The 15,145-nt window shown below is 40.7% G+C and overlaps 1 protein-coding gene across 7 annotated transcripts in view; it reads right to left on the bottom strand.

Moving 5' to 3' along the window:
- Nucleotides 1-1,955: 1,955 nt before the first annotated feature.
- The window catches only part of Rhobtb1 (Rho related BTB domain containing 1), a 129,725-nt gene continuing 116,535 nt past the window's right edge, over nt 1,956-15,145 (bottom strand). For all 7 annotated transcript variants that reach the window (XM_047552919.1, XM_047552915.1, XM_047552917.1 and 4 more), the window contains 4 exons: nt 11,674-11,824; nt 5,531-5,619; nt 2,844-2,949; nt 1,956-2,399 (listed from right to left, as the gene is read on the bottom strand). In XM_047552919.1, the coding sequence (XP_047408875.1) occupies nt 2,230-2,399; nt 2,844-2,949; nt 5,531-5,619; nt 11,674-11,824 (516 nt within the window). In that variant the 3' untranslated portion in view covers nt 1,956-2,229. The remainder of the gene's footprint in view (nt 2,400-2,843; nt 2,950-5,530; nt 5,620-11,673; nt 11,825-15,145) is intronic.

A 15,145-nucleotide genomic window follows, 5' to 3' on the forward strand; every position in this document is an offset into this window, starting at 1 on the left:
AAACAAAGATGACGATCATTCAAGTGGCCTTGTTACTGGAGCACACAGAAGTCCCCATGAACCATACCTTTAAAGTGTTGATAGCTTAAAAAAAGGTATTACATTTCACACACAATATGATGGTAATCCTTAAAAAAAAAAATCGAAGGCATTTTATAGCTAAACAATTTTATTGGCTTTATTTTGTGAAATAAAAAACATGAAACAAACCACCGTGGTTAAAGGCCATAATCAGCATCAACCAAATGAACCAGCCACTTGGTTACAGTAGCTGATAACAACACTAGTGGATATTATTGCTTATACCCCATGTTCATTTATATGTCCATTATATTTTGGCAAGATTACAATCAAATGGGAGCTTTGGTTGTACAAATTCAACTATGACTACTCATTGAAAACTCAACCTCTATCATTTTATGATGGGATACATGCCAATTCTCCCAGAGTCTTGACATTTATCCTCTCATCCTGTCTCTTTTCTTCTTCCATTAATGACTTAAAACAACTCCATTAAAAAAAAAATCAAGGGGGACACATTTATCGCCATCCCTACTCCACTGTCCCCCCTGTTGTCAGGGAGGGTGATGCACTTTTGGGCGAGCTCTTGCATCTAGGGTTTCCACTGCCAGGAATAAATGCCTGCCTGTAACCGAGACAGGTTTCCAAATGCATATGGTTATCAACACTGGAGTTTGGACTCAGCTGTCTATTTCGTTTTATGAAAAGCTAGAAAAAAATAAAAACAAAATCAACAGCCCTTAGCATCAATAAGTTGACCTCCTAACAGGATAAGCCTCAGTTCCTGCCATACAACATCCTCTAGTAGGCACGGAGATGTGGTCTTACAGTGCTGTGTGTTTCGTGTGTGTGTGTGGTGTGTGTGTGTGTGTGTGTGTGTGTGTCTGTAACATTTTAATCGACAGAGAAGCAATGACTAGATGCTTCTCGGAAGCTCCCCTGCTCTACCACTTTCTATTTTAACACTGAAAACTCAGAAGGACCAAGGGTCAGAACTAACTCACGATAGCACCATTTCCTAGACTCTTGGGATTAGATTCCGTTCTGGTTGGAGAAGGCAGGCACCTAGCCTCCAGCTCTGTGCTTTCACAGGCCCTGCTGAATTTCAGTAGGAGTGGGTGGTTTGCCTTCGCCTACTTCTGTAGCAACATGAATTTTCCCTGGGAAGAGTTAAAAATACATGCCTTATAAAATGAAGTTGGTTGGCCACAGGTGAGAGACCTGAGGAAGCCTGTTTCCGGTGGTGAGATGTGACAAACCTGTAAATGGTAGGACGAGTCTGGGGACATTTTCCCCTGCCCATCTCAATTCAAGTCAGAGGAGAGTCTGATGTAGGAGCATGGCAAGATCAAGGAATACTGGGAGATACAACCTAGTACAGCAATCCAAACACCAGCACTCTAATGGTAGCTTATGTGTTCAGGTCCACCAGTGAGTTTGCCCTGGATAATGCTGGGATTTAATGAGCCCTTCTAATGATTATAAAGATTATCCTCTTGAATCTAGACATTTTAAACAACAGAATATTTGCTATCACTATATTTTACATGGCACATATAACCATATAATTACTAGCACTTACACAGCAAATATTGTAAATACACATTCTTGGAGTCAAGTTGGTAATTATACCGATGTTATTCAGCAGAACAAAAATTAAGCACTTTCAACTTGTACTTTGGGGGACTTCAGTCCAACCCTTTACTTCACAGCAAAAGGATAACCCTTTAATTATGTAATAATGCTCGGCAGTCATATGGGCCAAGAGAATCACAGGGCGATGTCATGGTCAATTTGTGGCCTGTAAAATAAAGTAATACATAGTATTCTCATTTCAACAAAATACAAGAGACCATATAAAAATATTTTCCAATTTGGAATCTGAAACATGAAAGCTGGATTTTTTTTTTTCTTTGTATAAAAAAGAAACAAAGTAACGGACTGAAGTTTATTAAGCCTCCCAACAACAACAAAAAAATATACGTATCAGTTTAAGGAATGCAGTGAGAGAGTCAGCTTCCCTTTTTTGTCCAGGCTCATTGATGGTGAGCTTGTGCTTTGATCCTAACAAAGATAAATGCACAAAAGTGGAGGAAGGTCAGCGCCTGAAACCTGAACTATATCGCATCTCTAATAAGACGACTAACTTTACAGTAGTGCTTTTTAAAAGTGTTGTATCAGATTACTGATTGTTTTTCCTCTTCCTCTTCAGGCAACTGCTGGAGATGAATTCCAGAAGCACCACTTTCGTCTTGAGTGATGTTTATTTAGTGCAATATCTTCCTTCTCTCGTTCCCTTTTCACACGCTGGTAGTGGTCTTCCTCCTTCAGGTACCACACAGGGGGCCAGCGGTGCCGTTCAAAGTACTCCTGATTGTCTGGCGAAGGAAAGATGCCGATGTTACTCCTGCTACTCATTGTGCCTGATGCCTCTCAGATATCCTCTCCATAGCCTGATGTGGTACAGACAATAAGTAGCACCGTCTGTGGATGGTGACACTAAAGTTTAGAGAGGTAGACTCTCTTGCCTACAAGTCATGGAGCTGGGCACAGAGAACCAAGCCATTTGACTTTGGAGTCTAAGCTAGCTCCCAGGCTGGCCTCCCTAGATAAGGGGGAGCCAATAACATCGGTGCAGCAGGGCACCCTGACCTCCAGTCCACCTGAGTCATTCTCCAAAGAGAATCCCCAGCCTACCGTTCCTGTGACTGATGGGCATGGACTTACCCACAAGCTGAGCTCCCTCACTCCCATGGCATGGAAGGTAGACGCTTGAGTCAGGTGGGGAGAACTGGATGAAGGGCGACCTCTCACTGTCTTACCTGCAGATTTCGATTTGATTTCTTTGCGGAACTTGGAACAGACACTGTTGTAGTTGGTGCAAATGTGGTGCAAACACCAGGCAGCCAGCTGGTTGGCATTGTGAAACTGAGGAAAAGTGACCAAAATGGGATCAGATTCTTATTTTCTAAAGTGAGGCTACAGAGAAATTAGAAGCCATTGTAGGGGAGGAAAGAAATACAGGGTCCATAGAACTAATTCAGGAAAGCTCCTGTTTTGATCCCAGTGTTTTGACTTTAGCCATGGCTCTGATGCCTGCCAGGTGTAGTGTTTGGCACAGCCTCCCTCATCCCCACTGTGACAGAGACGCCCAAAATAATCACTGTATCACATCATTTTAAAACAGGCCTCGCCTTCTTGTTCTCCCCCACCATGTGGCCTCTAATGCTGAGTGGCTGTGCCCTCTAGAAGGCACCAGCCAGCAGCAGGGAGCAGCGATGTCACCTCTGTTTAAGGAAGACTCTGCAATGGAACACTCCGTGTCACATGTCAGAGCTCAGCTTGCTGGGGCCAAAGATCAGAAAGACGAGACTGTGGAATGCGTGACTGTCCTATACCTGTCCTCTGGTTACATAAGGAGCAAGCAGTCTGGGCAGGGTGGCGGGGAGACAAGTACTCCACCCTTTTACTCTGAGCAGATGCTCAGGGAGGTGGCAGCAGAGGTAGCAATGACTGCAAAATATCTGATGCTCAAAAAACCAACAGCCAACTCCCCCTTATCCTATTATATTCAGCAGGACCCCACCTCCCCACCTCTCATGCCCTTCCCAGACTGAAGTTTTATTGGCCATAGAGACCTGGACTCCTGTGGCTTGTTTCTCCACTGAGGACAACAGAAAAGCCCATGTTCTTAGAAATCCTCTCAAGAGACTAAAAATCACAACTCCAAACATCTGAGACAGTATGAGGTTGGTACCTCCAGTATCTCCTGATGCTTTATTTCTCTCTGAAAATAAGAATGGGATAGTGGTATGCCCTGTTGGCTAGCACCAGCTCGAGAGAGCCAGCTGATGATCTAACTTTCTTCTCAGCTCTGAGTCCAGTGACTTCATGTTACTACAACCAGTTGTGGTTGGGAGCACTTAGACCACAGAAGTTGGAAAGGCAACAGACGAGGGACCCACTTGCCCCCAAAGTAACTGTTAAGCAGTTTCCAGCACTTCACTGGGTTAAGGTCTAACAAATCAGTTAAGGAGACTCCATCCTAAACCCTTCCTGCCAAGGCTAGGGCTTAGCATAATCACATTTCTTTGCAGGGTGTGTGTGGGGGGGGGCAGGGTGCAAGGGAGGGGACTGGCCAGGGACACTGAGCAAACAGATGTAAGTGCAAATTATTACCTCAAGTGAATTGGTCCTATATGAAATTTTGAGTCATTTCATCTTTCCCTAGGATGGACACTTACTGAATAGAGCACCCAAATGGGGAATATTTCAAAAGACCCCAAATTTCAAACCCTGGCAGGGGGCTTACTGATTCTCCTGCAAGAGATGTTTGTCCTCAGTTTGGACTGTTGTTTACATTTCATTTTAATAATCCGGATTAGTGTCTGTTTCTCTCACTTGCATATGATTGCCCCAAAGGCAGGGAATCTACTGTTTGTAATGTACATGCCCTCAGTTCAGGGTGGTGACTGGTACTTGGGGAGAAAATAACAAATATTTGCTGAATGCTAACTCAGAGTGAGTAGGCTGCCCTAAGTCCTATTCCACCGTCTAACACTTTGAACCTGAGCCATCTCCCATGGCCACAGTTGGATGGGCCAAGCACCAACTGCCATATTGTACCTTCCGCTCCCTAAAACCACTTCCTCTTCCTTGATTGAGTAATACTAATTTAAATTGCCTGACTTCAGACTTAGTAAGCCACTGCCCTAACAGAGAGAGTGAGAGAACGAGCGTGTGCACAAAGAAAGACAAATTCAAGCAGAAAGACAGCAGAACTTATTCTTCATTCCCTCAGTGGAAACTTCATTATTAATCAGTCCAAGTCAGGCACTAGCCTTCTGCCTATGTGCCTTCCCTTATGAAAGGGCTTCCATCCTCCAGGGCTCTTTCCACATTCTCTTCTACTTAATTCTCAAAATAATCTTAAGGGTGTGAGGTTGTAAATTACCATCTCTTTCATAGGGAAGAGGACACTGAGGCAGCGTTGTGCCTTGGGGAAGTTTTTGGTGATAAAGCTGAAGCTGGCTCTTGGGCCTTCTTTGGAGGAAGAGTGGAAGTATGTATTGGGATTACGGATATTGATATTAACAAGTACTGATTTTAGAAAACTCTAGGAGAGCTTCAGGGAATTGTTCATTAATTCGGGGTGGGGGGAGGCTATATTGGGCTTCACGGAACTTTAGAAGCTGTTCAAGAATTCAAAGAAGGGAGACAAAATCTCCCCCTATCTTGCTCCAGAGGTTCTCCCACATGTGAAGACAGTGCCTTAGGGAACAATGGGACTTGTGTGGGGGTGGGGTCCTTGTTGTTTTATCAAACGAAGCCCAGCAGGCTGAATGGTGCCTGAAATGTAAAACTCTCAGATCTTCTCCATGTACACAGGGGGCCTCTGTGACTCAGTGGTGACATCTTTATTTAGACAGATGCAACAGTGGAATGTTTTATCAGCATTAAATGAACTGATTGAACACACTTAAGAGGTGAAAAGCAAACTGTTACAAACCTGGGCCAATTCCAAGTAAGAGAGCACTTCCCCGTCAATGCCCACACCACTCATGGCGGCCTTGGTCAGCTCCTGAACCGCGTGCTGCTCTGGGGAAGAGAGAGAGAGAGAGGGCCAGAGAACGTTAAAACTGCATTCTGTAAGCCAGAGACACCTTGCCTGAAGGGGCTGGGCTGGGATCACTTAAGAAGGGAGGAAATATGGGACACGGCTCTGGGCAGCCATCTAAACTGACCAGGATCCATTCTCAGATGTGGCCTTTTAACATGCAGCACTCTGGCATCCAACCATTGCACCAACATCCCTGGGAACTCATGTTTGTGCTTCTGAATTAGCCAGAATCCTCCAGACCTGCATGGTCTTATCCAGGATGGTAACCACTGGCCATATTGGACTATTTAAACTGGAATTAATTAAAATTAATAAAATGTTCAGCTCCTCAGTCACACTAGGCACATTAAACACTCAATGGTTACACATGCCCACAGCATTGGACAATGAAGGGATAGAATGTTTCCATCACTTGTGAGACAGTTCTCCTGGACACAGTGGTTCTAAATAGTCTATCGCCTTTGTAGAATCCTCTAGGCTGTTCCTGGAAATCATGTTCCTGTTTGACAGTTTCTGCGCTCACATGGGCTCTCATTTTCAATAACCTCTGACAGCAAAGAGACTGAGGGACAGAAAAAGAAGTCTATGAGGGGAATTAAAAATGTGGATGCATATGTCTGTCTCAACATTACAAATGGATAATGTATTGTTCAACCCCTTGGATTATAAAGATAGGAGAACCGCAGCGGAAGTAACAAAAATCCAGTTGGGAGGGTCATTTCTGCTTGAGAGCTTATGTCCAAATCTTGTAAGCTGAATTTAAATAGGGTTCTGGGTTCAGCTGTTTCTTGTCTCTGTTTGGGCTGTCTCTGACCTCGGGGGATGAAGTATGTGTTCAGTCTTGGCCCAGCATTTCTAATTCTTTTGTTGATGTCTTCTCTGGCATTGCACTTGTTCTTCTAGCCAAATATATAGGCATATCTCATTTTATTGCACTTCACAGAAGTTGGGTTTTTTTACAAATTGAAGGTTTGGAGCAACCCTGTGTTGAGGGAGTCAACCAGTCATTATTCCGACAGCCTGTGCTCACTTTGTGTCTCTGGGTCACATTTTGGTAATTCTCAGAATATTTCAAACCTTTTCATCATTATTATGTAAATATATGTACATATATATGAATGTATATATACATATAGATATATAAAAGATTTTATATATATACACACACACACATATATATAAGAAAAAATTTTTTTTTGTACCAGGGATTGAACCCAGGGACACTTAATGACAAAGCGACAGCTCCAGCCCTTTTAAAAAATATTTTATTTAGAAACAGGGTCTCAGTAAATTGCTTATTAGGGCCTCGCTAAGTAGCTGAGGCTAGCTTTGAATTTGCAATCCTCCTGCCTCAGACTTCTGAGCCTCTGGGATTACAGGCATGCACCACCATGCATGGCTATTATTATATGTGTTTATGGTGATCCTGGATCAATGATATTTGATGTCACTCTTGTAATTGTTTTGGGGTGCCACAAACTCTGTCCATAGAAGATGGTGAACTTTATAGATCAATGTTTGTGTTCTAACTGTTCCACTGACCGGTTATTCCTGTTTTCCTCCTTGGGCCTCCCTGTTCCTTGAGACACAACAGTATTGAAATTAGGTCAGTTAATAGGCCTATAATGATTTCCAAGTGTTCAAGTGAAAGGAAGAGTCACACTCCTATTTGTTTATTTATTGTTGGTACAGGGGATTGAACTTAGGGGTGCTTCGTACTGTAAATCTCCAGTACTTTTTATTTTTTATTTTGAGATGGGGTCTACGTTGCTGAGTTTGGCCTCCAATTTGTGATCCTCCTGCCTCTGCCTCCTGAGCTATTAGGATTACACTCCAGAGTCAGCAGGATTACACTCCCAACTCCTCTAACTTTAAATCAAAAGCTAGGAATAGTTAAGTTTAGAAAGGAAGGCATGTCCGAAACCAAGATAGGCTGAAAGCTGGCCCTCTTAAACCAAACAGTCAAGTTGTGAATGCAGAAGAAGAGTTCTTGAAGGACATTACAAGTGCTACTCCACTGAACACATGAATGATAAGTAATATAGTCTTATTGTGGATCTGGAGATGTTTCAGGGGTCTAGAGAGAAGAGCAAACCAACCACAACATTCCCAAGCCAAAATAAAGTCTTAACTCTCTTCAATTCTACCTATAAAGGCTGAGAGAGGTCAGGCAGTTGCAGAAAAGTGTGAAACTAGTGGAGGTTGGTTTTGGTTTATGGAAAGCAGTCAGTTCCATAACATAAGAGGGCAAGGTGAAGTGGCAAGTGGAAAACCTGTAGTTAATCACCCAGAAGATCTGGCTACGAAAATTGATGAAGGTGGCTACATTAAACAACAAGTTTCCAATGCAGACAGAATAGTCTTTCATTGGAAGAAGATGCCATTTAGGGCTTCCATAGAGAGAAGTCAATGTCGGGCTACAAAGCTTCCAAGGACAGGGTGATTCTCTTATTAGAGGATAAAGGAGCTGGAGACTTTAAGATGAAGTCACTGCTCATTTGTCACTCTGAAAATCATTAGGCCCTTAGGAGCTATACTAAATGTGCTCTGCCTGTCCTCCAGAACTGGGACAACATCATCTGGATGACAGCACATCTGTTTTCAATACAATTTATTGAGTGTTTTTTAAGCCCACTGTTGAGACCTACTGTTAAGAAAAGATTCCTTTCAAAATATTAGTGTTCACTGGCAATATACCTTGTCACCCAAGAACTCGAATAGATTTGCTGTTTTAGTCAGCTCTTTCACTGCTTTGACCTAAAGACCTGACAAGAACAATAGGAGGAGGAGAAGTTTATTACGGGGCTCATGGTTTAAGAGGTTTCAGTCCACAGATGGCTGACTCCATTCCTCAGGGCTTGAGTGAGGATGGACATCACGGCAAAAGGGTATGGCAGAGGAAAGCAATGGGTAACATTGTGCCAGGAGGTAGAGAGAGCTTTACTCAACAAAGACAAAATATAAACCCCAAAGGCACATCCCCAGGGACCCACCTCCTCTAGCCATACCTTACCTGCCTACAGTTACCACTCAATCTCTTTCAGGACATTAATTCACTGATTGGGCTAAGGCTCTTATAATCTAAACATTTCACCTCTAAATCTCCCTGCACTGTCTCATGCAGAAGCTTTTGGGGGACTCCTTACATCTAAACCATAACATATATATAATGAGATTAATTTTCATCCCCAATACAACATTAAACTGGAAAACATTCTGGAAAGGATTTGCCATTCTAGTTGCCATTAAGAACATTCATGTTTCATGGTAAGAGGTCAAAACAGCAACATTAACAGGAATTTGCAAGAAGTTGATTCCAACCCTTATGGATGACTTTGAGGAGTTCAAGACCTCAGTACACAAAGAAATTGCAGATGTGGTAGAAATAACAAGAAGACTAGAATGGGAAGTGCGAGAACTTCTAAGAGAACTACAGCCTGAAGATATCACTAAATGACCGCAATCTCATGACAGAACTTTAATGAATAAGGAGTTTCTTCTTAAAGCAGAGCAAGTGGCTTCTTGATAGAAACCTACACCTGGTGAATACGCTGTGTGCAGTGCTCAAACGAGAACAGATTCAGAACACCACATCAACTTAGTAATGGAAGGGCAGCAGGACTGGGAGGACTGACTGACTTTACTTTCACAAGAGATTCTACTGTGGGTAAATGCTATCGAATAGCATCACATGCTGCAGCAGACTCCTTTGTGAAAGGGTCAATCAATGCAACGAACTTCATGGCCATCTTGTTTTAAAACGTCACCATAGCCACTTCAACCTTTGCACTGCCACCTTGATCAACCCGTAGCCACCAAAACTGAGGCAAGACTCTCCACCAGAAAAAAAGATTACATCTGGCTGAAGGCTCGGAAGATTGTTAGCATTTTTTTTTAGCAACAAAGCGTTTTATTAGGTACATATTTATTTTTATTACACATAATGTTCTTTCTTACTTCATAGACTATAGTATAGTGTAAACATAACTTTAATATTCTCTGGGAAACCAAAACTTCTTGTGGCTCACTTTATTGTGATATTTGCTCTACTGTGGTGGTCTGGAACTGAACCTGTGACATTTCTGAGATACACCTGTATTGTCCAACTCATGCTTACTTTCTGCTCTGGTTCCATGTATTTAGTGTGGCTCCGTCTGGTCATTTTGGTACCTGGAACTGAATGGTTTCTTTGGCAAATCCCTCTTCAGTTGGATAAACAGAACTACTTGGGACAAAATCTCCCAGAGAAGTCACCTGGGCTCTTTAATTTTAAGGAACTGCAACATTTCTTGATATATATTTAACACTGGCTTGCAAAGCATTTTACCCTGGAAACTGAGTTTTAAGTACTCTGCAAAGATGCTCTAAACATTCTAATCGAGATAGTACAGGCCAAATACTATTAATTATTAAGGGAATCATCTTGGGGAAGCCAAATAATAAATAATCATAACAGTAATAATAACATTTAGTAACACTACTAAATGTACACAGCAATCTGGAGTTCACATGCAAAGTTTTCTCTCCATCAGTTTAAAAAAAGTCCTTCATGGAGAAATCAATCCCATGTTATCATTGCCAGTCCTAATATTTCAGCAAAAATGGGAATACTCCAAGGCTCATCACAAACCTTCTTTGATAAATTTGACTCCAAATTACTTTTGGCCATCAAAAAAAATCAAATTTATCCTCAAAGGACAAATACTTAGAAAACCTGTGAATAGTTACATGAAACTCCTATTTCTGAAAAAAGGAGCTGCCCCCTGCAGCCTTCTAGAGTTAGTGTTTAAAAAGTAGTAAACTTGGTTGGATCTAAGACTTCAGGTATATTCATCAAAAACAGTTTTTAAACAAACCTAATAGCGATGCTTCAGTTCTCTATTTAATTGGGGGAAGAAGTAGGAAAAAGAGAGGGCTTTGATCTCCAGATGGTTTTTGTATAGCCGAAGCCTGGAGGACAGAAAAATTAATCTTTCATTTAGGGCCCTGACAGAAAGTGAAGTGTAGATAGGATGAGTTGGTTTGTTCATATGCTCATTTTTATTCACTCAATTATTCAAGAAATGTTTATTGAGAGCCTGAGAGGCTCAGGCACTTTTCCATGTACAGGGGAAAGGCCAGTGAGCAAGACAGGCACAGTCTGTCTCTGCTTTCCTTCTTCAGAGGAATCAGCTAAACACAGGGATAAATACCCAGGTTGCTAACTGAAACCTCTGGGGAGCAAAGCAGAAGATTTAAATTTAAAAAAGAAAACCAAGATATCTAAATGCATATATCCCGTAGAGTCCTGCTTCAGTTTATCAACTGAACAAAACTAGAAATTGTAGATAAGATTCTTGAAGCTAAGCCAGATCTCCCTTTTTCTTTTTTCCTGAAATGAACTTGACAATGTCAGAACATTTTCTGAAATAGCTTTAAGAAAACCACTTACATAATGCTTACTATGAGCCAGACACTGTTCTAAAGACTCTATATTTTAACTCATTTGATCTTCACAATAACTCTAAGGTAGATAATATTATTCCTGTTTTAAAAGAGAGAAAGCTGAGATACAGAACTAAGGCTCTGTGAAGGACAAAGTCATTGGCCAGTAAATGGTGGAGCCCAAATCAGAAACGAGGCAATTTGGCTCTGTAGTCTATACTTAGCCACCGCACCGCACCTACTGCTCTTCCTGAAACACTGTGTCTGTGCACACATTTTGGGGATGTTGCTGACAGAATCTTTTTATTTCAAGTTCTGTGCCCACAAGTAACTCGGCATGCATAGAGCATGTACCTCCAGGGCAGGGGTCTGAATTACTTACCATTCTATCTATATCACCTAACAGGGACTAGCACAAAACAGATGCTAAAGAAATATTTGTTAAATTGGATTAGTCTGATACATTTGATCAATTTATATCACCAACATAAGACAGTCCTATTTGGGGGGATAAAAATACATTTTTATTCCCTGGAAATCTTATTTTAAATGTGATTTTGATAAATGTGACAGTCAGACCCAGTGCAACCCCAAGTCATCAGCCTTACCTGCAAGTGCAACCAAATGTGGCAGGCAGAATCTGTTTGCCAAGGCAATTAGTTCCAGCGGGTCCAGGTCCAAGTTCGGTGACAACTGCTTGGTATAGAGATAATCCAACACTGCCTGCATCGACATCTTGTTTATGTTTGGGAGATATACCTGAAATGTTACAGGAAACGTTCAATTCTGCTGGAGAAATCAGGGAGAAGGCACAATTTCAGGCTATGCACTTATAAACATTCCAACTGTGGGACTCAATACTGGCAAGTCTCAGAAACCTGCTTTAAGGCTGGGCATAGAAGTCATTTAGTATTTATGGCTTCGAACATAACAGTTTGATTTGTAGATGACAAAAGAGTGGAGCTGCTTGACAAAGCCTGATTTGGAATTTTTAAATGGCTATTTGGACTTATAAATCAGACAAATGGGCTGTAAACGTGCAGTGACATTATGGGCCCTCCTTGCCAGGTACTGATAATACTCTATTGTGGAGAAAGAAATCTAGCAACATGACAGGTGTTGGGGGGACATGTAAGCCACACTGTTGCCGACACAGAAGAGCAACCGCTCTCTAGGATGTCAAGAGAGAGACAACAACCATTCTGGTTGCGACAGTGACGAGCTTGATTCTGATGTTCTATCAGTATATGTTAGCACCACATACACACTTTATTACTTTTTCCTACATTTGGATTCAGAACTACTGTAACATTTATTAGGTCTCAGTAGATTTGGAAAATCCAAAGGAATCCCTGTGCTGGGGATATCTGTGGGAGCCGATGGGGTCTGGTGTATTGTCCCCTTGAGGACCTGGAATTGTCCATATAAATCACGCTGGAGTTTGCTCCAGAGCCAGGGACTGCCTTGGAGGTTCAATTTGAGACGGGTGGGCAAGGATCAAGAGGGACATACACTCTTAAAGGGCTACTCTTTGCTTCAGGTCTCTAACCAACTTCATGAGACACACTGGCATGGTACATAATAGTGCCACTAGCTTTTCCTACTGGAATGTTTGATCATTACAAAAGTTAACCTTCCTAGAAGGATTCCTATACACTAGTCACTCTGCTAAGCATTCTACAAACATAAACCAATTTGATTTTTATCTCTACTTTAGAAGGAAGAGACATTATTTTTTACCAGTTTATAGAAAAGGAAACTGAGGTTCAGGGAGTTAAGTCTTAGGTTCAAGGTCATAGAGCTAGTAGGTAGGGACTGAGATTCAAACTCAAGAGAGTACAATTCTTCTAAAGCCTGTTTTTCTAATTGCTTTGCAGTACTAGAAGCCCTTAATGGCAAGGAAGTAAAGGTTTGGGTTATAGAACAATAATGTGTGACATTTCACTAATAGTCTTTAAGAATTACATTCCTAATTTAAAAAGATAACAGTTATAAATTTCCTAATTCTGGTACTTAAACCTGCATACAACATTATAAAGATATAAAGATCTACATCTAAATATGATTACATCCATATAAAACATAGTTATATCTATATAGTACATATAATTACACCTCTCCCTCTCTCTCTCTCTATATATATATTTATCTATTTACCTAACTATGTATACACACACACACACATACACACACACATATATATTGTTTGTATTCTATAAGGATCTTGTGGCCTATGGTTCCAGAATTAATCTACAAAAACTTCCCATGTTATTTTCCTTTGCATTCACCAGTTACTTCAAGAGGGAGAATATATTTTCAATAGGTAGGGCCATTCTTTATTGTATCATAGGGAAGGCCTAGAAAAATTCTTGGAAATATTAATAAATCTGTACTTCCCTTTCAGACACAGCCAGTGAAAATAATAGTTATGATTCTATAAATAAGCTGCATGGGTTGTTACAATTAATGATCAAGTTTCTTTCTTTGTTTTGGTAACTAGGGATTGAACCCAAGGGCACTTAACCACTGAGCCATAGCATCAGTCCATTTTAAAAAATTTTACCTAGAGATAGGGTCTTACTAAGTTGCTTAGGGCCTCACTAAGTTGCTGAGGCTGGCTTTGATCTTGTGATCCTCCTCAGCCTCCCCACTCTCTGGGATTACAGGTATGTGCTACTATGCCCAGCTCATTTCAAGTTTTTAGCGCATCATATACAACAGATAGAATCTGATGAGTAAAAACTATTACTGACATTGTTATCTTAAAGCCACGTGCACACTAGGTCATCTGGAATATTCAGATGTTGGAATGTTAGTTATTTCTCCTTTCAACCAGCTGCGCCTATATATAAATATCAATCGCCATTCCAGTGAATCTAATCACTGGCTATACTTCTGTGTATGCTTACGTGCATATGTATTAATATGCACATGCATTTGTCTTATACAGTAATGAAGTTACTTATACATGCCCACACAAGCTTGTTTCTGTGTATATATAAACAGGGCAAAATTCCATTACTCTAGAATGATGTTTGGGATTAGTGGTTTTCTAGATATGAAGGTTAAGTTGTGAAGCTTTAAGATTTGAATCTTTTTGTAACCAAAGTACCCACATATTACAAAGTACTAAGTGCTATGTCAGTAATTGTTAATACGAGTTGCAGAGCTTTTGCTCTCTCACATATTGGGGACATCTGTTGCTTCTGAAAAAAATGCCTGGAGGAACAGGTTAAGAGTCTGGGGCAGGCCCAGGAATATGCTTCTGAAATGCTGTGTAATCTTTGATAAATCACTCACCCTCTCTGAGCTTCAGTTTCTTACTCTGATATGGGATGAATCTGGAATAGATGTTTTTTTAAAGTCTCTTTCTTTACCGACACTCTGAGTTTTGAAAATATTTAAATTCCTTTAACATTGTTTGCTAAGACTGTGTTCTAAATCATTCCTCAAAGAAAAAAAAATGCCCATTGGAAATACAAATATGAAAATGGACATCTTAAGCAAAAAGAAGTTATTTTGGGCAACAGGAGATGACAGATTCCAGTGAGCAGCACTGCCCCACTCCTCCTGTGTCCTCAGAGTGTCTGATGTTTATAATCACCCATGACCTGCTGTTTCCTTTTTGCTTAATACGACGTTAACATGTTTTGAAGTGATGATTCTTTTTTGGCAAATAATGTTAGGGACCCTTAGAAATAACCATCAAATGAAAATAAAAAACACTTTCAGGACGTACATTTTTTTTTTTTCTTTTCTGGATGATTTTTTAAAAACAGAGCCTGTTTCTGTGACTTCCACATTTATTGTTAATGGTGTAACAATGGAGAGACCTTTGATAACACCTTAAAAATGATATACATAAAGCCGCAGAAGAAACTGAATAAAAACTTTTATATCCTACCTGCTGAATGTGGCTTAAAAAAAGAGTAAAGAAAGAGAATATAATGCCATCCTAAACAATGTCCCATATTCTAGTTCAGTTGGTTTAAAATTTTAATTGTGAAGATTAGCTCAGACCATTAGGCTTATAATTAGAGATAGTCTCATAGAGAATGAGAAAGTATTCTAGATCTAGAG

The sequence above is a fragment of the Sciurus carolinensis genome, chromosome 5 (assembly GCF_902686445.1).
Source record: "Sciurus carolinensis chromosome 5, mSciCar1.2, whole genome shotgun sequence".
Taxonomy (NCBI): domain Eukaryota; kingdom Metazoa; phylum Chordata; class Mammalia; order Rodentia; family Sciuridae; genus Sciurus; species Sciurus carolinensis.